Here is a 12,711-nt window from a genome sequence, read left to right on the forward strand (position 1 = left end):
GGCAATCAATGTGGTGTTGCCTCTCCAGTCTCCACGTCCCGATCTCGCCGGGACGTATTTCGACTTCGACCTTCCACGGGGTGTGCAGCAGCTCACGACCATATTGTTTTTCTTTTTACCTTCAGAAGACGAGCACACAGCGGTACCTGTCGTGGGGAAAAAAAGGTAGGTAACAGTAAACAGTGACCCTGCGGAGAGCACGCGGCCTACGCCGGTTAACAGGGTAACCCCAGAGCTTCTTCTCTCTCCATCTCTCTTGGAAGCGTGGTGTGAATGTGTGTGTGATGAGTCAGGTAGCTCCCATCTTGTCGTCCTGGCTGCCGTGCGGCTTTAGCTTTCGGTTTTGTTTGCTTGCCAGGATCAAAAAGCTGACGCGGGCATCATTTCGCCACCTGCTCTCACCCCTTCCCTCCCTGCTTAATTGCTTCCAGCCCTGACGGATTGATGCAGCTTGAGCTTTTTGCCTTGCCTTCTCCACGTTGCTGGACACCAAGTTGCACATGTTTTGGAACTTGGGCGCGATCACTTTCTTAAGCACTGTACTGTGGCTAGAGCCCTAGAGAGAGGCATACAACTCCGTCGGACAGCGCGTGGTAACTTTTTTTTTAGACAACTGCTAACCACTCGGTGGTGTGTTCAACTAAAGAATGGTGCTGGTACTACTTACTTAATTCAGAGCACGTACACGACCACATCAGTTTAATTCCTTGTCAAGGCATAGTGCATGAGTACAACAAGAGAATAGGAATGGGAAGCACGCGCATCCGGCACACGTACTGACCTCCTGGATCGACCGTAGAACAGAAAACGCCTTGCTGCACCGTAGTACGAGTACCACAACCACCACCAACCCAGCATCAAGCCGTTGCATTGCGACGCTTAATCATCCGGAAATCCGTGTCGCTCAAGTCAATCCCACATTACAGCATAGAGTACACGGCAATGGGCAATCACACGTGAAAATGCAAACAGCAAGACGCGAAAACCGTAGCTTTCCTACAGGCCACAAGTCCGTCAGAGCTACAGTTCGTCCGTGATCCGTCAAGCTCGGAATGACGCATCCGTCTGCACAGAGAAAAACCAGTTTACCCACAGGTTACAGGTACCGGAAACAACAGTTTAATCCGTTCAACTCGGGATCACCCCTGACTCCCGAAAACCCGGTTTAGCTACGCCTTTGGCGTCGTCCTTGCTAGCCCCTATTACCAGTACATACAATCTACAACTACATCTGCCTAATCCAGTAAACTGTACATGAGAGCAGGCACCCGGCAGATCAATGTTCGGGGTAAGAATTGAGAACCATATTTTGCTGTCCGGGGTGGCTACTCTTGTGTCGTAAGTCGTAAAACGCGTTAGAATCAACATTGCTTCGGCTGTAGCAGCAGTATGTGGTATGGATAAACATCTCAGCTTGAAAAAGGCCTGCTAGAGCATCTGTTTTGCCATCTGTAAAGCGCACAAGTGAAAATGTTGCAAGTAGGGGGAGATAGGTACTTAGAAGTGCGAAAAGAAGCCTAACCTTTTCTTGGCATATTCTCGACAGTGCTTCCACATGAAAATTCTGAAGCTCTTCAAGTACTTTAACCTCCAAGCCCCTGATGTCTTCACCCTGAAAAGGCCCGACACATGCATCAGAAGAATAGAAGCGTGATAGCCAACTCGGTAATATTGAGCTTGGCATCAGAAAAAGATATCATGCTAAGCAAGACATATCAAACGTTTAGGGATGACATTGTTTCAACCGTAAGAAAAAAAAAAGAATCACCTTCAATCTAGACACAACATTTTCCAACTCATTGCAGCGTCTTCTTTCAAAATTGTATGCAGCTTTTGCTTCTTCCAAAGTATTGATGCGATCCCATTTCCAATTATCTGAAGCTTCCATTTCGCTTATGATTCTTCCAGTATCAGTCTCGGATGAATGAAAGCCATTTTCCTTCAATTTGAATTCAAACAAACCGTCCTGAGAGCTTTCTTTCTTTATCTTTGCAACAAGGTGCCACATGTTTGCCAGTTCATTTTCCAAATCGTGCTCATGGCACTTCGCATCATCAACTATCTTCAAAAGCTCATTTTCACGTCGGGACTTTTGGGATAGTGTGTCCTCTAACGCCGCCTCCCTCTGACAACTAGCAACCAATTCTTTCTGCAACTCCTCAACTAAGATTACATCCTCATGATCACAGCGTTTTGTGTCATTGTGGGTACTGCCCCTTGCAACTGATGCAGTAAGCTCTTTTGCTGCGGTCAAGTCTGCAATCAACTTTGCATTTTCATAAGAAAGCCTGGTGACTTCTTCTGCCAGATTTTTCAGTTCAACTGCAGCTGCAGCTGCCAATTCTTTAGCATAGTATGATTCTTCAGCCAGCTTCTGACTGTGAATTTCCAGTCCCTCCTTCTCTTCCGCCAGCCTCAACTTGTCTTGCTTCAAAATCTCAATTTCTGCGGCCTGCAGCACCATTTTTATGTTTCAACTGACAGATAAAGAAAAGAGGATGGATGGTTGAAAGATGGGTAAATTTAAGTGCATTTGATGTCTACCTGCATGAGCACTTGGGATTTTAATGCTGACTCCTTATTCTCTTCAGCTGTTTTAGCAGAGATGTTTTCATGACTTGAGACATCATTTGTCTGATCCATAGGATCATTTCTTCCCATTGATGATGGTACACCCAACAGCATACCAGTTACATTGTTCTCACTCCTAGAAGCCTTCAATAAATTACTGATTTCTTGCCTCAATTGTGCAACCACTTCTTGAAATTCTGCATTTTCCGATACCTATTTGAACAAGAAAATGGACATCAAACAGATATGTAGGACAACACAATTATAAAATATTCTTCTACACTTTCTTACCTTAGCTTGTAGCTGATCTTGAAGTATTTTATTATCCGCGGACATGATCTAGAGAAACCACCCAACCAGAAAGAAAACAGTAATAAGCCTAGGATAAAAATCAATTCAACAAAACAAACAATAGCTTGCAAAGTGACTTCAAACAAACCTCCAGTTCAAATGTCTTCTCACTCAACTGCGTGCTCAACTTTGAAAAGGTCTGAAATTTTATATCACAAACATTCCAATCAGTAACGTAGAAAATACAAAGCACTAATTATATGACTGATTGGCCCCAGATTAGTAAAAATGTAGACTTTTCATTTTAGCATTTCATGGCAACTATTACCTGGGACATTTCAGTCCTAATAGCTGGGTCTTCAGTAGTTTCCAGAGATTGCATTATACGCAGTTCTAACACACGTATATGTGATTTCTTTTCATTGATTTCATTTTTTAGTCTCTCAATTTGGTCCTGCGGCAGAAGACAAATGGAAAATGCTCAGATAAGTATATATTAAAATAAACTAAAATGGTGGCTTGGAAACACAATAAGGAAGATGATCGCAAAAATTTGCCCCAGCAAGCTCAGAAAGGACTACAGATAAATAATACCTGAAATTGTGAGTCGTCAGGGCTGTTAGCTGCTTGCTCTAACAACCTTTTTAGTGAGCTTGTACAAAATGCGACTTCCCCAGCCAACATTTTGACCTGCTCTTGAAGAAGATCTATCTGATCCACGATGGTAGTTCCACTCTATAAATGCAACACGCCAGTCAGTGTCCAAATGAGTGAATAGAGCAAAACACAACAAACAAACACTAAATTCAAATCAGATTTGATTCAATCTGTCATATTAGCAAGGAAACTGTGGGCTATGCTGCTTCTAGCTAGAAGAAGTGTCCAGGCAAGGAACATAGGCCAGGGACAACATCACAGTCCAGAGCCAAAGTACACTTCTTGGAACCAAATTTCTTTAGACCTGAATCACTGATCAACTTAGTTGCTTTAATCTGGAATTCCATTACCCTTAATGGGCAACAGCCAGAACCTCTATGACTCTATGTGAAGGCTCCCCACAAGCCATCCCCATGAGTCACTGTCCTTCAGGAGGCAGCAACCCCCGGGCTTTATTACAAATTTACAATTTTTTAGCATGGAAGGCTTCTGGCATATGCCAGCCCCCCTGGCCAAGTTGCTACTTGAAAGAAAGAAATGCATGGATGGTAATTTTGGAACTGTGGAGTAAAGTACAATGACAGGGATAGATGAAGTGTAAAGAACAAATATAACTGACTCACCAGCAGAGGGTGCCGTGCTCTGGGTGCAGCACTAAATAAATCACCAGCTTGGGTCCTCTCTAGAGAAGAATCAGCAAGTGTTGGATCTTCCACTTTCCTAGTCACAGATTTCCTTCGACCATCCTTCATGTCAAGCAAGAGGTGTTTTTGTTGTGATGATCTAGAGAAGGAAGGTGAGCCGCTAGCAGTGCTCTCGCTATCCACACTAGGTGATAATCCAGATAATTGATCTGACTTCTGCATAAGTTAATATATTAATAACTAATTCAGATAACTTATATAGCTAATCCACACCAAGTTACATAAACTCTTAATTTCACACGAGTTATATGAAACACCAGTAAGGGCCTGCTTGGATTGTTGTATTTTGGCTTATTATTCGGTTTGGAGGAAACACAAAACTACATAATGCAAAGTAAAAATCACCTTTAGTTTGAACCAACCAAGCATTCCACGTTTACGATTCCTTCTATCGAACCTAACAGACTCATCAGAATTGTTAGAATCGAGTTTTGCTTCAACTGAAAACTCTGAATCAAGGCTAACATTGTCATCCTCCATGCAGTACTCCCGCTTACGATCAGGTAAATAAGCAAGCTGCAATATAAAATCAAATAAGAATTATAGGCATGCCCCATATACACAAAACAGGATAACCATGCAGGAGAAATAGTGCTTCTTTGACAAAATCAATCCAGCCATATGCAGTTGAAATATAGTCTGGAGATTTTTTTTTCATGTCCAGTAAACTTTGTTTCTTAAGAATTTCAGCTAAATATACTGTCTAATGAGGTTTACATAATCATTCAGTTAAACGTAACATACAAAAGAGTCTGTTCTCCTTGCACATTGCTCAGAATCAATTGACTGCACCCTTGTCAAAAATGGTATTAGTAGCGTGCCCCACATCTATATAAGTGAATACTCACCATGGCCATAGTCTACTTTCTTTTTATTTATTTTAGGAGAATAGTAGTGGAGAGCCCTAGTTACACACGAACCAATGCACAGCCCAAAAGTCTACACATCCTAATGAAGCTAAAAACTGAAAGGAAAACAAGAATTTGGTACGGCGGGCTACATTTTCAAGATGAAAAACATATATATTTTCCCACTTCTGTAATCAACCAATCCAGGTTGACAAAGCATCAGCCAGCTGTTGGAGAAATCTACTAATCTAGAGCATTAATTTGATGCATCCAACAGCAAAATTATGGAACACATAGTATGATTAATCCGCACATTAAGTGGAGAAAGTGTACCGTCACAAAGTAAACTGAGAATGTTACATATATTAGTACGGACAAAAGGTGCAACTCACTAGGAATTCAACTACGATATCTAGAAAAGCGCGAAGTAACACCTGTAAATTCGATCCACAAAATAACAGAACAGAGGAAGGACCCTGCCGTAATCCTTCACAGTTGTGCTATTACTTCTCAGTTTCTAGGAAAGTTTTGCTGTAGGCCTCTTTAAAGATATTTATTATTCTGAGTAAGATAGAATAAGATGTTGCAACCAAACAAAGAAGAAATAGAGCTTGAGCTTGAAAACCTCATCTTCTCCAAATGAATGCCGGCGGCGGAGGCTGGCCTTTTCTGAAACATTTGAGGATATCGAACTTTTGGTTGATACCAGTATCAATTTTGTTAATCTCTGAATTCTTCCCATTAGTGCTGCTTTTGCTTCCTCTTCCTGTTCTAACCTTGACTGGAGTTTGACTTGGCCAGCTTCAAGCTATCACACAAAAAGAATATCAACTAATAAGTTAAATCATTTGGAAGGGAGTATGAACAACAAGTAATTCATGTTCAAAGGGAAGAGGTTGGGTATAATCTCCGAGTATGCCATCTGGAAGAGAAGTCTCTCAATATTGTATAGAGGATAAGCACATTAGATGCATCGAAAAAGTTAGGACAGATGGAGAAACACCTTTACAGATAAATTAAGAAGTATAAAAGAATGATCGACCAAAAGTTAGGCACTCTGTTGGGTGATCAACCAAAAGTTAGGCACTCTGTCAGGTGCTGAAGAAGGTGTAACACAAACCTGAAGCTTTAAGTTAACAAGATCCTCCTGATCTGTTGGAAGAATGTATCCATTTCCCATCATGCCGCGTCTCAGTTGCTGCAGCTCTTCTTTCAAACAGGTTATCTCCTTCTGATACTTCTTTATCAAGGACTTCTCATCAATTATCTGGAAAGATAATGCATCAGTATCAGTAACAAGTATCTTACAATATGGATTTCAGGCTGATCGATTATTACTTTATTTTGAGAAGCTTTTATCTCGACATGCTTGCTCCTGTGGGCAAATTTTAATGTGTTGTGTGTCTCCTCGCTGTTGCTGGAAGCAGGGGTAACTGTGCAAATAAGCTGTGACAAAGATAAGGGTCAGAATATACCAGCATATGTCATACCCTATGTTTATGGGCCCACACTTATAAACTATATGGGCAAAGCTACCCTAGCTTCAAAAAAAAAGGGCAAAGCTTCCCAAAGCCAAGGCAAAAATAATAAGAAAAGGCTCTTATAGAAAAAAACACAAGTATACTGTGGAAAGAGACACTCACAGAAATGCGCCCATGCCCGCTCAGGGAGTACTGAAGTAAGCGTGTGAGCTTTGAGTCTCTATAGGGAATATGAGCAGCCTTACCATCTGTAAGTTTAGCAATAACCTGCGAGGAAATGCTATCAACAATTTACCAAACAAAAAATGTGATTATTTTCCAAGTACTCGTTACTACTAGTCATTCATATTTGAGGGTTAATCATCACGTCCAGGTTGTAACAATTAGCTACGGAATCATGCATGCAAAGTTTGTCTCTGTTAGTGCAAGGGACAACTCCCTCAAAGTTAATCCTAGCAGAGTTGGGACAACTGATGAAACGGGCCACAAAGTTAATCTTGCATATATTCGTCAATAAAAGACAAAGAGAAATCCTTTGCAGTGCAGGTGACAGGATACATACAGTTCCAAGGGTGAGCAGGCTTTTGTTTATGTATGAACCTTCTTTACGACGTAGTCCAGTTGTTTCAGTCTTTGAACTCTCAGATCCAGCAAGATCAATCAAGTTCTGACAAAAAGGATATGGATGGAAAATAATAAGAGCATGTACAAACCAGAAATCCCACCAACTTGCTGGATGCTAAATATATATAGACAGTCAGTGAGATGATTGAAATGGTATTGAAATTATAAGCATACTGGAGGAGTATTACCAATTGACACAATCTGACTTCTTCTTCCTCTTCATTTTCACCGGAAGGGCTACTCTCGATGGTCTGCAGGCATGTAACAGTAAAAGTTTAACAATTCTACCTGAGCTGAAAAAATATTACCCGCTACATCAAACATCTCCCTGCTAGGAGAAACAACAGAGCTTTAGATTCAGTAAAGTACTATGTGAACAATGAACATTATTTTGCGGACTCAGTACGCACTATTCCATGCCAGGCTGCAGCCAAGAGAGATAGAGAGAAGGAGAGGGGGTGTGTACCAATGTGAAGATAGTGTGGCTCCGACTACTCACAAGATTGAAGTTATTGGATCCAACATGCCTGTGCTCTGCCAGAATGCAATGGCGTCAGCAATTCAGTTCAATGAGATTCAAGGTGTCCAAAGATATATCAATCAATGAATTGCCAAAACACCACATGCATATACAGAGAGTTTGCAGACATAAAAAATACAGCTACACACATTCACCAGCAAAGCCACGATAATGTAGGTATAATTTTGTATTAAAAAAAATAAGGGCCAACATACAAAATGAAGACATCTCTATGGAACTGAGGAAATTCTTGAATGGAATCGGTCATAATCTGTGAAAAAGGATGGGATGTTATCTAGATGAAACAAATACCTTCTCCAGATGCTATTAGAGAGAGTGCATGTGCAGGTGATAAAACAACCTCTTCTTTAATTCCTTCCACATAAGTTCCCTAAATGAATGGAAAGAATGAGGGTACAATGGTTATTGACTAATAAGACAGCAAGACACGTGTTTTCTGAAAGAAAAAAAATCAGAGTTAACCAAGTTTCTTGTTTTCTACAGATTACATATTTAGAAAAAGGAGTCAAACCGTACACACAGGAAATAAACCAAGAACTGGTAATTGATTGATATGCAATAATTCATATTAAGAAACTAAAGAAAAGTTTCATATAGTTTAACTTGGTGTGCTGCATAGGATTAATGGACATGATCGAATAACCAGGCACCTGTGCATCTTCTCGAATTCTGAGATTTTGTCCTATTGGATCAAGTAAATCATTTATAACCTGCAACATGATACGAAAAAAAATCAAAACATTAACAAGTAATAAACAGAATAATTATCGAGTCCAGAAAACGTTGACTCTAATTTCATATCTAGTCACCATTTTTAAAGAGGCTTCTAACATTTTACTTAAGTAACTAAAGCTCCAACGTGGAACAGATAATTATTCATCTTCGTGTTCCAAATCAGCAGCAAGCGAATGGATGCTTGACAAGATAAATCACCTCATTGTAAATTTCAAGATATGAGACTCGCAGAAGAAACTCTCGTCCTGGTGTCTGAGGTCAACATGAGAAAAAAATGATGTCATGCGAGCCCAATCTTTTAAATAGTTCATGGACAAAATAGAAGAAATTACATCTTGAATAATGCTGAACACATCCTTCACTGCCAGTGGGATAATTCCAGGTGATTTTTGCTCTCCCTGCAACAAAGTAATCAAAGTGTACCGTTGAAGGGACTTCAAAATTGATGCTGATAAAACCTCTTTATGCTTGTAGTGTGTGAAAATGAGGAGTTCCTTTTAGCAGATTGATAGGTAATACTCATAAGGGGGCCAAAGATATAGTAGCTAACAATAAAGCTATATCTTCTACTGAACAAACAAGTTCGTGGTAGGCCAGTAGTACATCAATAGATGCATTAGAGAAATAGAGAGAACAGAGGCACATGCATAGGCGCAAACTTACATGCATGGTATGAGTTTTCCCGCTGCTAGTGACACCATATGCAAAAACAGTGCCTGAATGAATAGAGCAATTTTTAGGAAATTGGATAGATTTCAGAAGATACGAGTACAATAATACTATACTAGAGTAAGAGAAAACATGCACCAGTAGTTAACAATGATTTAAGTGATACATCCTAATCAAAGGTAGAGGAAAGGTGTCTTTATTTTCAGAGGAATAGATAAGAGGTAGTACTGGAAATCCAAAATCCTAACAAGTGTGCAATATTGGCTGTAACAAACGAAGCATGTGAATATGTGATACCATGATCAGGTACGTCTGATCAAAACAAAGGTCGCAATGCAAAGGACATAAGCGTGGTAGGGAGCTTCCCTCTAAAGGCTCTATGAGAAGGAATGTAGATCATCCAATCTGCAACAGATATTTCCGATTGTCTGTTACCCAAATCTACTTTCGTAGGCAGTATTTATCCCACTGAAAATACTAATTGGGGTATAACAGTAGGTTCCTGGTCGACTGACCTTATATTTAACTATTGAGAATTGAATACAATTTACTCTAGAAAGTATAAAGAATAAGAGAGTTGAACGATACCACTGATTCCTTCCATGGCCCCACTTACAACATGCTGGGCAGCAACATCGTATACGTGCCGAGTTGTAGTCGCGGGGCCAAAAACTTTATCTGCAAAGTTGAACAAATGCAAACAAAAAATATGTATCAGTAAATTCCACACACCTGGCAGATATCCCAAACTGAGAAGTGTGGGGCTAGTGTTAACTTTCTTTTTGGTGCAACTGCACCTCAGGTTCAAGACAATAGCACATTTACTTGTCGATATTTGTCTGCTACTTCACTAAGCACACTCATCACTCTTGATCTTGCAAACATAAAGTTGGCTTGAACACGGTGCATGCCTCGATTGTACAGTAGAAGCATGTAGTCATCAAATAATTGTACACTCATTTCCAAAAGGAAATCCCAAACATGGCAATTCCTTCCGTCTTTTGTGAGGTCATTTCCTTGTGGAATTATTACATGATGTGAGCTGAAGAGCACTCACCAAAAGCATAGGCGATACTCGGATTGTGCTCGTTGCGCACCATGTTGTCACCATCCGCGTACCAAGCCACCTCGTCCCCCTTGTTGATTTCTCTAGGACTGCACACCAACAAATAGAAACAATTCGAAAACACATAAGAACAAAACCCAAAACCTCCCGTCCTCAGTAGCACGCAAATCAGTAGCGCACCTGAGAGGGCGGAAGCGGACGGTGACCATGATGTTCTCCTTAGCATTGGACGCGTCCACAGACGCGGAGGATGCCCCCCTCCCGGTTGCTCGCGAGGTAACCGACGAGGGCGTGGTTGGCCGCGCGGAGGCGGTAGAGGACGGCGTGGTGGGCCGGGCAGAGGTAGGGGTGGTGGGGCGCGCGAAGGCGGCGGAGGGAGTGGTGGGGCGGCCACCGGAGGAAGACGAAGGGGTGGTGGGCCGCGCGGAGGAGGATGACGTGGGCGCGCGGCCTCCCGACCAGGTCCTCGCTGGAGGGGGCGCCGCCGCCGCTGCCATCGCAGTCGAGCGGCGGGATCGGAATGGGGAGATGCTGGAGCGCGTCGATCTCGACGACGACGACATTGTCGCAGAGCTCAGCTCGGAGCGGAGACCGGGATTTGGGGGTTAGGGTTTTGGAGGGGAGCAGGCGAGCACGAGCGTGAGCTCGTGGAGGAGGGAGCTCGTGGGCTTTGCTTTAGTGTGTCGTCGTCGTCTTCCTCGGGGGAGCTTTGCCAGCTTGGTCGCCGTGGCCTCTCTTGTCGATTTGGTTGTGCCGCCTTTTGGTACTTTTCGCCTAAAGCTCCGAAAATTTCTGGGGCCTTTGGGTTTGGGGCCACCGATGGTGTGCTTACCGCGACATCTTTCGGATCACACGTCTCAAACTTATTTTTCTCCTAATCAGAAATGCTATTGACTTTAACGAGACGGACTTTGATGATCTCATTCGGTAGTAAGCGAGCCAAAAGAGTGCAATGAATGGCGATGGCAAGCTTGGGCAGGAAATATTAGGTTGCATAACGTGGGCATAGCGAACTGACGCCAAAAGAGAGAAAAATAGATAATCATTGTTGAAATGACGATGGGATTCTATCTCCTATGATTTTCCAATCCATCAGTTTACATGAATTAAGCGGGCAAAGCCAGATTGGACGGTTTTAATTAAATAAAAAATTAGAATAAAACAAGCATCATATCAACCCGTGCCAGAACAAACACAAAAAGAAAATAAGCAAGGGCTCCCGAAACCAGCTACCCATAGAGAAGCACTGATGACATTATCGAATGCATCGATGCACTAAGTCAGTGCCACGATCTTTAAATCTGCAACCGTTTTTAAAAGGAATTGCTAACCAAAAAGATGTCACGAGCTCTAGCCTCACTTCATCATGAATACAACCACCACTAAAAGACTGGAAGAGCATGTCAACGACAAGAGAGATGCACAACAAGGGGCGCTAGCATCATATATAGTTGAAAGGCGTTGACTTGTCAAGCCTATGCCACAACTTTGATGTGCCGTCAATGTAGTTGAATCGCAACACATAGACGTAGTTGCACCACACCCCTTGTGCCGTCGACCAAAACGTGACACTATTATTGTCGATGTAGTCGAAGTGAACAACACCAACTGAGATCATACTGCCACATTTCTTATGTCATCAACATAGTCGAAAGGCCACGTTCAACAGAGACCACAACACGACACCAACATGTCATCGATGAAGACTAAAGACATCACACACCGAGGAAATATCATATGAAATCCTCGCATAACACGTCCTTACCAAACACATCTCCAACAACCTTGGTATGCCTCATGACCTCTGCCGGAGGCTAGGCAATACCACCGCGCGCAAATGGAATGGCGTGGGCTAGAGGGGTAGAGAGAGGGGCGTCAGATCTCACTCGTTGCCGCTGGCCCTATTCGCGGAAGAGGGCAAGAGGGGTAGAGAGGGATCTGTAGACTCCCGGCAACAATAGGCTCCAAAGTCTTCTGGAACGGCTCAAGAGGCATAGGGTTAACGTGGGAACCTTCCCATGCTAACAAGAACTTGTGGATAAAACAATGGACACCAGGAAGGCAAGGAGCATATATGGGGTACTCGCAAGGTGCAACTTTCAACATGCGTAGAGTGCAAGCTCCTCGTGTCCATAACCATCATTTTTTTTCTCTCCATGCGTTTAGGATATTTTTAGGAACGCTATTCGTGGCTGATCTTTTTACGCGCAAGTTTGATCAGAATATGCAGAGTGCCACTTGCTTTGAGCCAAACGGTTGGGTGATTTGGGCGGGAGAGACCGAGAGAGCGGTAAGTTGCGATTACACCCACCGGAAAGTGACCGGACTCGGTCTCCTTGGAGTTTGCAGTTTTGGGCTTTGGCTCGTTGCGCCTGCTCCACAAAAGCGAGCCTACCACGCCCTGCACGTGGCGAGAACGTGACACCGATCCGAGTTAGTAGTGCAGAGCTCGTCGTCGCGGCCTACAGCACAACGACACCAGAATACCAGATCAGATACGTACAATATTCAATATACTACGGTC

At 42.6% G+C, this 12,711-nt stretch overlaps 1 protein-coding gene across 2 annotated transcripts; it reads right to left on the minus strand.

Moving 5' to 3' along the window:
• Positions 1 to 694: 694 nt before the first annotated feature.
• Positions 695 to 10,942, minus strand: LOC100836602 (kinesin-like protein KIN-7E, chloroplastic). 2 transcript variants are annotated; one of them, XM_014896057.2, is made up of 25 exons: positions 10,368 to 10,942; positions 10,179 to 10,276; positions 9,710 to 9,799; positions 9,116 to 9,168; positions 8,785 to 8,850; positions 8,651 to 8,704; positions 8,368 to 8,427; positions 8,009 to 8,087; positions 7,643 to 7,710; positions 7,365 to 7,427; positions 7,115 to 7,219; positions 6,715 to 6,819; positions 6,410 to 6,517; positions 6,192 to 6,338; positions 5,697 to 5,879; positions 4,569 to 4,739; positions 4,143 to 4,379; positions 3,457 to 3,597; positions 3,191 to 3,316; positions 3,011 to 3,061; positions 2,863 to 2,910; positions 2,545 to 2,784; positions 1,769 to 2,452; positions 1,523 to 1,612; positions 695 to 1,065 (listed from the first exon to the last, which is right to left on the minus strand). In XM_014896057.2, the coding sequence occupies exons 1-25, from the start codon at positions 10,748 to 10,750 to the stop codon at positions 1,042 to 1,044; spliced, it is 3,474 nt and encodes a 1,157-aa protein (XP_014751543.1). In that variant the 5' UTR covers positions 10,751 to 10,942; the 3' UTR covers positions 695 to 1,041. The 2 variants fall into 2 exon arrangements, with proteins under 2 accessions (XP_014751543.1, XP_003579782.1); XM_003579734.4 differs by having other exon boundaries at positions 951 to 1,449; positions 10,368 to 10,941.
• Positions 10,943 to 12,711: the final 1,769 nt, after the last annotated feature.

Source organism: Brachypodium distachyon, chromosome 5, assembly GCF_000005505.3.
Source record: "Brachypodium distachyon strain Bd21 chromosome 5, Brachypodium_distachyon_v3.0, whole genome shotgun sequence".
NCBI lineage: Eukaryota > Viridiplantae > Streptophyta > Magnoliopsida > Poales > Poaceae > Brachypodium > Brachypodium distachyon.

What these genes read in the sequence shown, in the direction of transcription:
- LOC100836602 (XM_014896057.2), bottom strand. Translation starts at nt 10,750, where the DNA reads ATGTCGTCGTCGTCGAGATCGACGCGCTCCAGCATCTCCCCATTCCGA. An exon ending in TAAAAGCTTCTCAAAATAAA is followed by an intron (nt 6,339 to 6,409) that starts GTAATAATCGAT and finishes TTATCTTTCCAG; the next exon opens with ATAATTGATGAGAAGTCCTT. An exon ending in AGAAGACATTTGAACTGGAG is followed by an intron (nt 2,911 to 3,010) that starts GTTTGTTTGAAG and finishes TGGTTTCTCTAG; the next exon opens with ATCATGTCCGCGGATAATAA.